Source organism: Rana temporaria, chromosome 2 (assembly GCF_905171775.1).
Source record: "Rana temporaria chromosome 2, aRanTem1.1, whole genome shotgun sequence".
NCBI lineage: Eukaryota > Metazoa > Chordata > Amphibia > Anura > Ranidae > Rana > Rana temporaria.
In genome coordinates this window covers 517474192-517490160 of record NC_053490.1, presented here as the reverse complement: position 1 = coordinate 517490160, position 15969 = coordinate 517474192, and the positions used below count along the sequence as shown (strand labels likewise).

The following is a 15969-nucleotide window of genomic DNA, read 5'->3' as shown; positions in this document are numbered from 1 at the left end:
CATATGGTCACCGACTAACAGAAAAGACCACAACAATCACATCTACATTGATTGCAGTGTGCAAGAGCTAAATTTACCTAACTTAGAACCTATCTCAGAGGATGCCACTAACTTATTCTTTAAGCCACATGTAGCACTACCCCGGAAGAGCTGCTGAGTAATTTTGGGTGGCACGTTACCTCTATCTTCTCGCTGTCCAAGGTGAAAAGAGAGTCTGAAGAATTTCAATGTCCACACAATGTACTTCTTTTTCTGGGATTTATTTGCAGAACTTTAGTAGAAAAGAAGTAAAGGGGGTGGAAGGGTAGGTAGGTTAAGGTGTATAGTCACAAATAGGAAACACTCCTGCTTCCAGCAAACAGTTCTCATCGCCACTCTAGCCAGAGTGGGTTTTGCTCACCTGGATAGGTCCCTCTCACTGGCCTAGCAGCCGGGACGGCGCAAGGTATAAAGTACAGTCTCTGCCACAGACCTTCCTTCATTAGGAGACACATTTGGTCCAGAATCCTCTGCCACAGGATTCAGCACCAAGGTCTCTCCAGCTTAGCTTTGGTAAAACTTTAGTCCCGACAGGTGACACCGTCAAGCCTCTCAGTGTATGGTGCATCCTTCAATGAAGTTTCCAGGCCTTCTCCCAAGATACCAGCCTCTTGCATGGCCCTCTCCAGGATAGGTCCTCCCCTGGCTTCCTTTCTTCCTACAATATATGTGGAGTTTTTGGAATTTATACCGAAAAAATATCCTCGCCAACTGGAAAGATCTAGATTTAAAAGCTTATTTGCCAAAACACGCGAGTGTGAGGCATATTGGTCTGGTGAGTGTCAATTTTGATGGGGAAGGAATCACTGATCACTGTCTGGTGTGGTGAAAGTTCTTGAAGATCGCAGGATCCCTTACTATATGAACTCTTTATGTTTGACCATTTTTTGATTTTTCACATAGACTTTTTTTGCACTTCCAGTGCTCCTAATTCACGTTTCTTTAATGTCACGGGTGTTTTCATGAATATAGTCATAATACTGTCAATAGTAATTTTCACCTTTAATTATATATTGTTTATGACACTGTTGATGTTTAGTAGAATATGCACATATATTCAGTTAGCGCTGTTTTAATTTGCTGACACTCTTGAGGGAGTATTATCATTTTATATATCTTTTCACTGATTTACTTTAAACAGCAGCTAGGTATCACTCCCATAAGCACAACGGTGGGTGGCTAATAGGGCCCTTTAACTAGACCACCCATTTTTTTCCAAAGATAAATGGTTATAAAGATAATTCACATTTCTATACAAGCTCTATTACAAACTATCACATTTTAATTCTAGAATGATACTTGTATATTTAAAACTTGGTAACTCTTAAATGGCTTCCGTGACTCCACGGACTAGTAACCAACTATGTGTACCTTAACTGCGGTGTGATCTCTTCTCAAAACAAACAGACCTTCTTCTTACTCTCTTAAATGTGCATAGACAAAATGTCATATTATGCACACAGCTTGACAATACAATCGAGGATTCTGTTAAATTATAGTGAATTTATTTTAAACATATCATGACAAAACCATTGTACAAATGTTGGCTTTTAGCTTTTTAAAGACAAACAAAATTGTACAGTATATGTCTCTTAATTTTTGGAATATAATTATTTCATACTGCAGTTAAAAATAATACAATTTCAATTTGCTCTGCCAAATATTTAAATGGTTTTAGCAATGTGTATGCAAAAACAATTCAATTACCAAAAAGGTATACATTAAAAAGATTAATACTTTACCAGGTCTTTTTAAGAGTTGTCTGTTTGAGAAGTTCCCCGTGAGGTGATGTTGATGAGTCCTACAGGACTCCTTCCAAAGCCTACATGTTTGAGTGTGAAGATCTCCTATTTCAGTCCGAAAGATAGCAAGAGATCAAGAGATCGTTTTCCTTCAGCCTGGCATCTCTTCCTCCTCAGATCTTAGAGTCGCCCGAGAGAGATCTCTTCGTAATTCTCAGCCTCCCTCCTGCTATATCAGTTGCTACGTTTATCTTACTCCAAAAGTGGGTGTGTGTCTCATTACTATGTAATTGATGACATCATATGACGATGGAGTTTATATGTTACCTTGACAAACAAGAACAACGCCATTTGAATAATTAACTATTTTCACCACTAGGGGCAGTATTGTATAAGAAATTACCTCTAATGTGATTGACATGACCTTTTAACTCCTAGCTTAGCAGTCCAGTGTTTGACAGTCACGTATCAATATCCTCAGCCAACCTGGCGCTTCTTAACTTTATGTGTTGAGATAGTTTATCCAAAGACATGCTGGTAGGTATAATTGGATCTTGTCCAAATTGGCCCAGTATATATATGTATGAATGTGTGTCCCTAGCGTGTCACAATCCTACGGGGCAAAATGACCGCACCAGCCAAGCAGACTCTGGCTGGAAAAAGCGCCCAGAGGCGATTCAGTTTGCATGAGTTGCGCTATACAAGTCATTCATTCATTCATTCATTCATAATTAGCTAATGGTTTGTTCAATTCTTTGTAACTGAAGTCATTGGAATTTAACCCTAAGCAAAACAGTTTCTAATACTTTCACACTAATATAATACCATGTTTGCAACTTTTTCATAATAATCTATATATATGCATAAATGGGTTTATATAATGTTAACTAGTACAGATACATTGTTAAGATATTTGAAAGAAAACATAATTTAACATACTTAATACAGTAGGACTTAAGCCTTCTTATTTCTGTAGCTTATTCTGAAATACAATTCTTTTAATAATACCCCGTCTGTAGAAATCTCCCCTTATCTATATGTGTCAAAGACCAAAAGATATATATGTATTTAGTTACTCCCAAAATCGGTTTTATTTATTTTCGTTTAGTTAAAAAATGCATTCGTTTGAAAATCCGAAGTAAGGTCGAATCTGTCAATTGAAGGCTAATGGTGTCTGTCGAATGTTCTAAGAAGATTCAACGAAGCAGCTAAACTGTACAACGCCACAATCATACATTTCCGGTCGAATGCTCGGTCCACAAGCTATAGTAGAATTCTAATGTTGTATGACTAGTAATAATTATATTTCTTAATTATTATTACTAGTCAGCCAACAATAGAATTCTTCTATAGCCTATGGGCGGAGCATTTGACCATTAATGTCCGCTCGTGGCGATCGTATGTTTTTAGCTGCTTCGTCGAATCTTCATGTCTCTATAATGTCGAATCTTTTCGAATAATCTTGGACTAATAGAGTTAGGTTAGGCACATTCGATAGACACAGATCACTATTGTCACCAACATGTCAAATCTTCTTTCTATATCAAACTGTTTTCACAACAAAACGAAAATAAAGCATTTTTTTATGTCGGATCTTTTGGAATTTGGATTCTGCACATTCATTGTCGTTTGTTAAAACTAATGCGAAAATCCTCGAAATTCGGACGAAAATGCATTCGGATGAAAACGCATGCACATGTCTACTTCATATGCATGTCTGCATAAAACATAATACACCTGAAGGGCTGTGCATATTTTTGGCAGTGCGTTTGGCTGTACTGCGCTGTTCTGTGGAGATGTTCCTACCAGAAAAGTTAGAAACTTAGGAAAGTCCATTGCTGAGGCTGCTCTAGGTAATGGGTCCCGTTGGAGGGTCATGCAGGCAGTGAAACAGATTACAGAGTACACCGTCCTCTCTGCACAGCTCCCACTATGGATGGCCCCAGACTAGGTTGGTTCCCCTGTATGTTTCCCTGCCCTACTAAATGGGAAGTGACACACATACAGGGGAAGCCATGTCACAAAATATATCAACTCCCTACATGCACCAGCCAAGACTTAAAGGTAAACTTACAAAAATGCAAAAACATTCTACCATGTAAGCACCTTCTTAAATGCGCTCTCATGGATCTCATCTGAGTGAGGGTGGGATAGTTTAGGTCTGGACAAAGAGGCTTAAAGTGTATTAATTCTTTAAGTCACACATTTGGAGGAAAATTTCCTCATAGTTTCTCATCGGCACCAACATGTGCAGCCTGTAAAAATTATTAATTACTATTTCAAAAATAATATTTTTCAATTTTTCTTCTTAGATAAGGCTCAGTGCTCGGTGATACCGGGTGACAGAATAGAGTGCGGATATGCAGGAATTAGTTCTGAAGAATGCCGTTCCAGAGGATGCTGCTTTGACTCATCTATTCGCGGGGTCAAATGGTGCTTCCGCTCCAACGACTACAGTAAGGGCTTTTCCTATGCTACAATTTCCACTGACATTATTATAATACGCTATTTTTATAGTGCCAACAGTTTCTGCATGTCTCTACAATAAAACAGTGTAAGTGCATGAAATCGGCTTGGTATTAGCATCTTACAATCCCCTATGTAGCAGCGCTCAGAATGGGAGAGAAAGAAGCAACCTAAAGAGCCAGTCATATATGCTAAATGTGCTAATGAGGAACATGTTGATAGAAGAAGTGTACAGAATGACAGAGAGATAATCTCATTAGTCTGCTGCTTCTCCTTCTACTGCCCAGTCACTGGGGAGGGGGTTACTGAAATGCAGCAGAGAAAAATCAGATCCTCCTTATTGCTAAATAAAGCTGTACATGGGGCAGAGCTGTGTAGATCTTGGGACTGGATGGACAGACATACAAAACCTTTGACAAATAAAATAGTTTATTTAACTGCCTGGGCATCAGACTTCAAGAATAAGTGCACTTATTCTTACGATTCTCCCCTGACCTAAAGGATCCTACCATACTTACCATGACCCAATAGCTGCGACCTCCATTGTTTGTTTACATTCAACAGTGAAAGGCTCCCTTTCTTGGTCACGCCTGCACAATTCAGCACTACCTCTATGGAGCTTGCCTATGTCCAAGCCAGAAGATGGATCCATAGAAGCTTGTAATGTGCATGTGCGGCCAGAAGAGGGAACCTGTCATTGCTGAATGTAAACCAACTCTGGTGTCCATATTTTTTGGATCTAATCTTAGTAAAGGTGGGATTGTTTAGGTCCGGTCAAGGGGGTGTAGCGCTACCCCCTCAGGAGCCGCTGGTTAGATTGGGACAGCATGATTATGTTACCTCTGTGATGTGTCTAGGGATGATGATGGAGTAAAGGAATGTCCAAACAGCAGGGTGTCATTTTCTGTGCTTTATTTACTTGCCCAACATGGCAAACAGTCAACTTGAGATAGGTTGGTGAAAGGAGAATTTGCAGATTTAAGCCTATAGATAAACGGAATCAGTCCTGCCTCCAATGGGTCTTTAACTCACGTCGCCACTCCAGCCGGAGTGGGTAAAGTGTACCTGGACAGGCCTCTCACACCGACCTGGCAGCCAGAGTATCACTTAGAACTTCTGAGAAGAAACAAGTCTCTGCCACTGACTTGGCTCTGTGAAATTGCAATTGGGAGTGGAACCTCTGCCACAGGCCCTTTGCTCAGGAACGAAGATAATAGAGCGAATCCTCTCAGTGAATACAATTTGCCTGAATCTCCCTCAGGTAGCTTTCCATATGGTCACCGACTAACAGAAAAGACCACAACAATCACATCTACATTGATTGCAGTGCGCAAGAGCTAAATTTACCTAACTTAGAACCTATCTCAGAGGATGCCACTAACTTATTCTTTAAGCCACATGTAGCACTACCCCGGAAGAGCTGCTGAGAAATTTTGGGTGACACGTTACCTCTATCTTCTCGCTGTCCAAGGTGAAAAGAGAGTCTGAAGAATTTCAATGTCCACACAATGTACTTCTTTTTCTGGGATTTATTTGCAGAACTTTAGTAGAAAAGAAGTAAAGGGGGTGGAAGGGTAGGTAGGTTAAGGTGTATAGTCACAAATAGGAAACACTCCTGCTTCCAGCAAACAGTTCTCATCGCCACTCTAGCCAGAGTGGGTTTTGCTCACCTGGATAGGTCCCTCTCACTGGCCTAGCAGCCGGGACGGCGCAAGGAATAAAGTACAGTCTCTGCCACAGACCTTCCTTCATTAGGAGACACATTTGGTCCAGAATCCTCTGCCACAGGATTCAGCACCAAGGTCTCTCCAGCTTAGCTTTGGTAAAACTTTAGTCCCGACAGGTGACACCGTCAAGCCTCTCAGTGTATGGTGCATCCTTCAATGAAGTTTCCAGGCCGTCTCCCAAGATACCAGCCTCTTGCATGGCCCTCTCCAGGATAGGTCCTCCCCTGGCTTCCTTTCTTCCTACAATATATGTGGAGTTTTTGGAATTTATACCGAAAAAATATCCTCGCCAATTGGAAAGATCTAGATTTAAACGCTTATTTGCCAAAACACGCGAGTGTGAGGCATATTGGTCTGGTGAGTGTCAATTTTGATGGGGAAGGAATCACTGATCACTGTCTGGTGTGGTGAAAGTTCTTGAAGATCGCAGGATCCCTTACTATATGAACTCTTTATTTTTGACCATTTTTTTATTTTTCACATAGACTTTTTTTGCACTTCCAGTGCTCCTAATTCACGTTTCTTTAATGTCACGGGTGTTTTCATGAATATAGTCATAATACTGTCAATAGTCATTTTCACCTTTAATTATATATTGTTTATGACACTGTTCATGTTTAGTAGAATATGCACATATATTCAGTTAGCGCTGTTTTAATTTGCTGACACTCTTGAGGGAGTATTATCATTTTATATATCTTTTCACTGATTTACTTTAAACAGCAGCTAGGTATCACTCCCATAAGCACAACGGTGGGTGGCTAATAGGGCCCTTTAACTAGACCACCCATTTTTTTCCAAAGATAAATGGTTATAAAGATAATTCACATTTCTATACAAGCTCTATTACAAACTATCACACTTTAAGAGTTGTCTGTTTGAGAAGTTCCCCGTGAGGTGATGATGATGAGTCCTACAGGACTCCTTCCAAAGCCTACATGTTTGAGTGTGAAGATCTCCTCTTTCAGTCCGAAAGATAGCAAGAGATCAAGAGATCGTTTTCCTTCAGCCTGGCATCTCTTCCTCCTCAGATCTTAGAGTCGCCCGAGAGAGATCTCTTCGTAATTCTCAGCCTCCCTCCTGCTATATCAGTTGCTACGTTTATCTTACTCCAAAAGTGGGTGTGTGTCTCATTACTATGTAATTGATGACATCATATGACGATGGAGTTTATATGTTACCTTGACAAACAAGAACAACGCCATTTGAATAATTAACTATTTTCACCACTAGGGGCAGTATTGTATAAGAAATTACCTCTAATGTGATTGACATGACCTTTTAACTCCTAGCTTAGCAAAACACAATTAATTATCCAGTGTTTGACAGCCACGTATCAATATCCTCAGCCAACCTGGCGCTTCTTAACTTTATGTGTTGAGATAGTTTATCCAAAGACATGCTGGTAGGTATAATTGGATCTTGTCCAAATTGGCCCAGTATATATATGTATGAATGTGTGTCCCTAGCGTGTCACAATCCTACGGGGCAAAATGACCGCACCAGCCAAGCAGACTCTGGCTGGAAAAAGCGCCCAGAGGCGATTCAGTTTGCATGAGTTGCGCTATACAAGTCATTCATTCATTCATTCATAATTAGCTAATGGTTTGTTCAATTCTTTGTAACTGAAGTCATTGGAATTTAACCCTAAGCAAAACAGTTTCTAATACTTTCACACTAATATAATACCATGTTTGCAACTTTTTCATAATAATCTATATATATGCATAAATGGGTTTATATAATGTTAACTAGTACAGATACATTGTTAAGATATTTGAAAGAAAACATAATTTAACATACTTAATACAGTAGGACTTAAGCCTTCTTGTTTCTGTAGCTTATTCTGAAATACAATTCTTTTAATTTCAATAGATTTTTATTGATATTCATCAAAAGGGTTACAGTCATGACAAATCAGTAAACATAACATAAGCCCCATGAGGCAAATGAGACCAAAGTGAGGTTACAATAAAATGTAGTAAATAACCGTCTCTTCCGGGTGGAGATTGGGGAAATCTTGCCTAACTAACTCGCTAGGGTACCGAAGAGGACCTAAGTGCCTCTATAGTTAGTACTTAACACCCGAGGGACCGGACCTAATAAAGAAAGATCCGGGACCCAACCCTTGACACCCCAATTGGGAACCAACTGTGTCAAGCGAAGGGCCCCGAACCTTTATCCCCCACCCACACCTCTCACTAGTATGGGGAAGGAACAAAAAGCCCTCTAGGGAAAGTAGCAAACAAATATTCCCCCGGAAGAGACCAAACAATAAGAGCATTGAAACTCTAGGGCTATGACCCTTAAAGAGTTGTTCAATCAAATAATGAATAATACTAAGTATACTAAGGAAAGCTAAAGAGGTAAAGAAGAAAGGACAGAGGAAAAGGAAATAGAGGTAAGGGGATCAAGGGGATGAGAGCAGTTGAATGCCTAAAACCAGTTGAGATCATAATCCGATCTAATCAGGTACAGGTGTAAGAGTAATACCAACATAGTCAGCCCAAGGTGTCCAAATCTCACGGAATGCTTCGGAGGAATCGTGCAGTATGCTGGACAACTTCTCCTGAATCATGATCCATGAAACTTTTCGTTTAACCACCGAGATGAGTGGTCTAGGTTGTTTCCAAGACTTAGCAATGGCTATCTTTGCGCTCAGTAGGATAAAGTGAACCAACTTCTGTGTGGGCCTGTTAAGTTGTGGTATATGGGCATTTAGGAGGGCCGTATTGGGAGCCCCAGTAATCCGGTGCCCAGTAACTTTGAAAATAATTTTGAATATAATTCTCCAAAAGGAGCGGATTCTAGGACATTCCCACCATATGTGCGCCATGGTGCCCCGCAGCAGACACCCCCGAAAACAGAGGGGATCCGCAGAAGGGAACATGGAAGCCAATCTGGAGGGGGTAAGATACCATCTGGTGAAGACCTTCACGCTGGCCTCCATCAGGGAGGCGCTCTGAATGCCCTTGAAGGATCTGAAAAAGGCTTTGTGCCAGCTCTCTAGGCTCATATTACTTTGAAAGTCAGATTCCCAAGCCTTCATATAAGGCGATTTGTCTGATGGGTGAGTGAGGGCTGAGTAAATCACCGAGATGCCTCCCCTCCGCCCCAATTCTTGTCCACACCAATGTTCGTATGAAGTGAAGTCAGGAGGAAGGGGTCTGGACTTCCAGATGCTATGTAGATAATCCGAAATTTCATTAAAGCGACCCCTCTCCGAGTGAGGGATTTTCAAAGTATTAGTACAGTAGTTTAGGGAGATGGGACCGCTGGAAGAAAAGAAATGTCCTATCCGATATAGCCCTTTGTCCAGCCACCATTGGAACTGAGAGGATCTCATGCCAGATGGGAATTCAGGGTTATTGAAGATGTGGGCTAGAGGATGGGCAGCTGATGTCAGTCTGTCGTTGTGTCTAAGGCTATCCCACAAAGCAAATGATTGGGAAAGGACTGGGGAGAGGATGGCGGGGCGGGATTTGATGGGGGACCAGAGGTGGTAGTCAAGGGGGGCCAAGGGAATAGCTAGTTGTTCTATATTTACCCAATCAGGTACATTGATCTTGGAATATAAGGCAGAGAATTGAGCTAATCTAGCCGAGAGATAATATTTATGAAGGTCAGGTAAACCCAGACCCCCCTTGCTTCTATGGCGGATTAGTGTGTCTTGTGGCACGCGATATCCCTTTGATCCCCAAATGAACTTTAGCAGTTTGCTTTGTAAAGATTTTAGGTGCTTTCGTCTTATGGGGATGGGGAGTGAGCGAAACAAGTATAATATTCTGGGGAACAGGGTCATTTTGACTGAGTTTATTCTTCCCAACCAAGAGAGGTTAAATCTGGACCAAATTTTAAGGTCAGCTTCCATTTTCTTATATAAGGGGGGGTAATTAAGATCGTATAGAGCTTCCGTCTTTGCGGCCAGAGCGATTCCTAGATACTGGATTGAGGTTTCATTCCAGCTAAAATTAAAGGATTGTTTAAGATCCAGCACTATTTGTGAGGGCAGAGAAATATTAAGGGCCTGTGATTTAGAAAAGTTGACCGATAGGCCAGAGATTTTGGAGAAGTCGTCCAAAATATGACATAAGTTGGGGAGGGTGGTGACAGGAGAGGTTAGGAACAGCAATATGTCATCCGCAAATAGGGCACATTTGTGAGTTTGATCTCCACACTGAACTCCTGAGATATTGGGATTCTGTCTTATTGCTATTGCTAAAGTCTCGATTGCTATAGCGAAAACCAATGGGGACAGGGGACAACCTTGCCTGGTGCCCCTTCTAATCTCAATGGGTTTGGAGTAATGCCCGTTAATTCTAACTAAAGCTCTAGGGTTTGCGTATAGGGCCTTAATAATGCCTAGAAATCTGGGTCCAAAACCCCACATCTCAAGTAAATTAAAAAGATAGGGCCAGGAAACGGAGTCAAAGGCCTTCTGCAGGTCCAGTGACAGCAAAAATCCTCTCTGGGGGGTCCCCCCCGCCCAATTGGTTTGCAGAATCGACGCTAGGTCTATTGCTCTCCTAATTTGGTCCGGACCCTGTCTGCCAGGTATAAAACCCACTTGGTCTTTGTGTATGTACTGCCCTATGAACCCTGCTAATCTATTGGCTAGGATTTTGGTGAGGACCTTGAGGTCGTTATTAATTAGGGATATTGGGCGGTAGTTTTTAACGTCTTCTGGGTTTTTGTCCGGTTTAGGAATGACCGTTATGAAGGCTGTATTAATCTGGGAATCCAGAGGGTCACCCCTGGTTTTGGAATTAAAAAACTTAGTCATGTGTGGAGCCAGGATATCTGAAAAAGTTTTGTAATAAGGGATAGACAGTCCATCTGGACCAGGGGCCGACCCAGTTCTAAGACCCTTGACTACCTCCATAACCTCTTCCTCTGTGATTGGGGAATCTAAGATATCTCTGTGAGCCGTTGACAGGGTCGGGATATGAAGACCCTCTAGGAATTGTGACGTTGTACCAGCAGTTTGCCTGGTGTGGGGTTCGTAAAGGCGTGAATAAAAGCCTTGGAAAGCCTCTAGGATTTTGGATGGATTGGTTGTGGGAGGATTACCCCCTATTTTTATTTTAGGCATAGAGATCAATTTAGTTTTAGGGGTAAGTTTGGCAGCAAGGAGGGGGCCTATTTTATCAGCTTGGGTGTGGAATTTGTGTGTTCCCCACCTAATTGATTTCTCCGCCCTGGTAGTAAGAGCAAGATTGAGTGCCAGTCTAGCGTTGTCTATGACCGACGTGGAGACTCCGGATGGGTTTTTTTTGTGTCTGGCTTTAAGGGAAATGTATTCCGCTTCCAATTTGCTTATTTCAGCAACCCTTTCTCGTTTAAGTTTCGTAGAGATCTGAATAAGCCTCCCTCTAATAAAGGCTTTGTGGGCAGCCCATATCGTTTCCTCAGAAACGTCCCCTGTATCATTGAGTTTAAAGTATTCTGTCAATGCTAAGCCTATTTCCTTGACCCTGACTGGCTCAGACAGTAAGGACTCGTTCAATCTCCAGAACGTACGTGATCCCTCCCTGACCCCTAATTTAAGTGATATGATCACTAAGGAGTGGTCAGATAAAACAGTGTCCCTTATGGAGGCAGACAGGATCGCCGGGAGAGTGGATGCTGGTGTGAGGATATGATCAATGCGTGCATAGGACAAATGTGGATGAGAGAAATGGGTGTAGTCTCGAGTAGAGGGGTTAAGTTCCCTCCAGGTGTCAGCTAGGCCATTATCATGTAGGACTTTTGCAAATTTGAGGCTTTCTCTTGTAGGGCGAATCAGTCTAGATCCAGGAGGTTTAGTTTTATCTAAGCCCTGGTCCAGGGCTGTGTTAGAATCCCCTCCGAGCACAATGGTGCCCTCGAGGTCAGGAGACAGGGTATCAATCATTGACTTAAAGAATTTAGCTTGACCCCTGTTAGGGGTATAATAGGAAACCAGAGAGAATAACTGATCCCCTATCTTACCTTTAACCAAAATGAACCTTCCCTCTGGGTCAGTGACTTCAGATAATTTGACAAAGGTACATTTCTTGGAAAATAGTATCGCTACTCCTTTGGTTTTGTTTTCAGCACTGGCCAGGTAAAATTGAGGAAAATGTGGGTGGAGGAAAGTAGGGCTATATCGGACAGGAAGGTGGGTTTCCTGCATCATGACAATGTCAAGGTGCATAGATTTATAAAGGTCCATTACCTTCCTCCGTTTGATCTGAGAGTTCATACCCTGAACGTTATGTGAGGCAATGCGAATGTTAAAATCTACCTGTTTAGCCATGTGGTAAAGAGTCGGCACCGCAGCAGGAGCAACCCCCACTCACCCACAGTAGTCTCGAAAAGGACGAAGTTATGAGGGCTGTAACCCTGAAGGCAGTCAGGAGGAGTGAAGCACCTGTAGGTGAAGAAAATCTTAGGCATTTTTGTATATAATTAAGGATCATAGGGTAAGGTGAGGGAAGACAGGAAAGAAAAGAGTAAAAAGGAACTCCCTGAAAATAGAAAACAGGTGCTGGGGGGGAGAGGCCCCAGACGCCCAGGAAGTTAAACACAACATCAGCTCCTCTGAAATCAGAGGGAGCTGTCCACCCCCCGGAAACCATAAGGTATCCGACGGCTGGCTGGAGGCGCATTAGGACCAGGCAGGAACCAGGCGCCCTAAATAAATTATTGACCTGAATAAAAATTGCAATGAACAGTACACATCCAAAAAAAAAAAAAAAAGAACAATATACCACTTTTGTGGAAATAACGACCCCAGGTAATCGCCTCAGACTCCCCCCCCCCCTCAAAGAGTGGGTCAAGGGAAGCCCGAGCCGACCACCAGCAGGTACTAGTCCAGGAACAGTCCGGGAGATCTAGACAGGTAAAATAACCTATCTATGCAATGTAGATGGGAAAAAAAAGACCAAAATAAGAGATCATGAGGAAAAAAAAAAAAAAAAAAAAAAAAACACCAAACGGCCTATCAGGCCTAACCAAAGCTCATTGAGCAAGCTAAAAGGAGCTTGATGGTGAAGCACGAAAGTCACTTTTCAGGTAGTTCCATTGTCCTTAGCTTTCTTATTCTTATTCTTCTGCCACAAGGGAGATGGAGGGCTGGTAGGGATAGCTCTTTTGTTGGACCCTTGACCCACACTGGAAGTGTCCATGTCTGCTTCTTGAGCTATGATTTTCAGTCGCAGTAGCAGATTTTCCCCATCTGATAGGGTGGAAAAGGCATATGGTTTGCTATTGAAAGAAAATTTGACCGCAAATGGGAATGCCCACTTATATTTGATGGATTTCTGGGTTAACGCAAGAAGTAGAGGTTTCAGAGACCTTCTTCTCTGGATGGTGGAAGGAGATAGGTCTGCAAAAAGTTGAACTTGATGACCTTGGCACAATATGACCTGAGCCGACCTTGCTTGTCTCATGACTTCCTCCTTGACCGAAAAGTGATGTGGCTTAGCAATGATGTCCCTTGGAGAGCCATCTTTTCTAGGGGCTCCTAGGGCCCTGTGAGCTCTGTCTAGTTCCAATCGCTGAGGGGTGATGTTGGGAAGAAGGTGTTTGATTAGGTCCTGCACTGCCTCAGGGACATTAATGACGGATTCAGGTAGACCTCTAATCCTAATATTAGACCTCCGTGATCTATTTTCGAGTTCATCAATGCGATTCATGGCTACCTCCAGCTGGTCTTGAAGTGTTTGCATATGACTGTAGTTCTGTGAGGTAGCTGCAATTGTTTCCTCCAATTTGCCCTCAACAGCTTCTATCCTAGTACCTAATGAGTGGAAGTCAGCTTTTAAATCGCCCGTAATTTTGGCTGCTGTTTGCGACAAGCCCCTGTCTAATAAGGATGAAAATTTCAAGAATAGTTCCTCCATTAGGGTAGGCGACCCCATTGATAATGCGTCATTGCTGAGGGGATTATGCTGAGGTGAAACCATGGGTCCCTGAGGTGTGAGTAAATTTTCAGTCATTGTGGGATGAATCTGAGCTCCATTGGTGTCTGGGTAAAGATGGGTCATATGAGGGGAATTTCCCAGATCTTCCTGTTTGTTTTGCAGGGGGGAGAAAGACGTCACTTGCCTGAGAGATCCTTGGTGAAATAGGCTGTGCTGCTGTGCCTGTGTGAGCCGCGCGGCGGCCATCTTGGATCTCCTCACGATCGTTCAACGTCTCAGAACTGCAAAAGTATTTGGCTTTAAAAGTACCCTGAGGTACCAAAATGTGCCCGCTGTCCCGAAGGCTGCCTGTGTGGATTTGTAGAGCTCGGGAGCGTCTGTGTACCGAGCTACGGGCGCCGCCGTTTCTGCCTGGTGCGGAGCTCACGGCTCAGTCAGCCATCGCCGTTGCCCGCGCATGCGCACCTCATACAATTCTTTTAATAATACCCCGTCTGTAGAAATCTCCCCTTATCTATATGTGTCAAAGACCAAAAGATATATATGTATTTAGTTACTCCCAAAATCGGTTTATTTATTTTCGTTTAGTTAAAAAATGCATTCGTTTGAAAATCCGAAGTAAGGTCGAATCTGTCAATTGAAGGCTAATGGTGTCTGTCGAATGTTCTAAGAAGATTCGACGAAGCAGCTAAACTGTACAACGCCACAATCATACATTTCCGGTCGAATGCTCGGTCCACAAGCTATAGTAGAATTCTAATGTTGTATGACTAGTAATAATTATATTTCTTAATTATTATTACTAGTCAGCCAACAATAGAATTCTTCTATAGCCTATGGGCGGAGCATTTGACCATTAATGTCCGCTCGTGGCGATCATATGTTTTTAGCTGCTTCGTCGAATCTTCATGTCTCTATAATGTCGAATCTTTTCGAATAATCTTGGACTAATAGAGTTAGGTTAGGCACATTCGATAGACACAGATCACTATTGTCACCAACATGTCAAATCTTCTTTCTATATCAAAATGTTTTCACAACAAAACGAAAATAAAGCATTTTTTTATGTCGGATCTTTTGGAATTTGGATTCTGCACATTCATTGTCGTTTGTTAAAACGAATGCGAAAATCCTCGAAATTTGGACGAAAATGCATTCGGATGAAAACGCATGCACATGTCTACTTCACATGCATGTCTGCATAAAACATAATACACCTGAAGGGCTGTGCATATTTTTGGCAGTGCGTTTGGCTGTACTGTGCTGTTCTGTGGTGATGTTCCTACCAGAAAAGTTAGAAACTTAGGAAAGTCCATTGCTGAGGCTGCTCTAGGTAATGGGTCCCGTTGGAGGGTCATGCAGGCAGTGAAACAGATTACAGAGTACACCGTCCTCTCTGCACAGCTCCCACTATGGGTGGCCCCAGACTAGGTTGGTTCCCCTGTATGTTCCCCTGCCCTACTAAATGGGAAGTGACACACATACAGGGGAAGCCATGTCACAAAATATATCAACTCCCTACATGCACCAGCCAAGACTTAAAGGTAAACTTGCAAAAATGCAAAAACATTCTACCATGTAAGCACCTTCTTAAATGCGCTCTCATGGATCTCATCTGAGTGAGGGTGGGATAGTTTAGGTCTGGACAAAGAGACTTAAAGTGTATTAATTCTTTAAGTCACACATTTGGAGGAAAATTTCCTCATAGTTCCTCATCGGCACCAACATGTGCAGCCTGTAAAAATTAGTAATTACTATTTCAAAAATAATATTTTTCAATTTTTCTTCTTAGATAAGGCTCAGTGCTCGGTGATACCGGGTGACAGAATAGAGTGCGGATATGCAGGAATTAGTTCTGAAGAATGCCGTTCCAGAGGATGCTGCTTTGACTCATCTATTCGCGGGGTCAAATGGTGCTTCCGCTCCAACGACTACAGTAAGGGCTTTTCCTATGCTACAATTTCCACTGACATTATTATAATACGCTATTTTTATAGTGCCAACAGTTTCTACATGTCTCTACAATAAAACAGTGTAAGTGCATGAAATCGGCTTGGTATTAGCGTCTTACAATCCCCTATGTAGCAGCGCTCAGAATGGGAGAGAAAG

The 15969-nt window shown here is 42.2% G+C and overlaps 1 protein-coding gene across 1 annotated transcript in view; it reads left to right on the top strand.

Annotated features, from left to right (window-relative positions):
- The window catches only part of LOC120928375 (integumentary mucin C.1-like), a 66382-nt gene that overhangs the window by 19592 nt on the left and 30821 nt on the right, over positions 1–15969 (top strand). Inside the window, exons 5-6 of the mRNA XM_040339473.1 lie at positions 4094–4237; positions 15653–15796. Coding sequence (XP_040195407.1) covers positions 4094–4237; positions 15653–15796 — 288 coding nt within the window. The remainder of the gene's footprint in view (positions 1–4093; positions 4238–15652; positions 15797–15969) is intronic.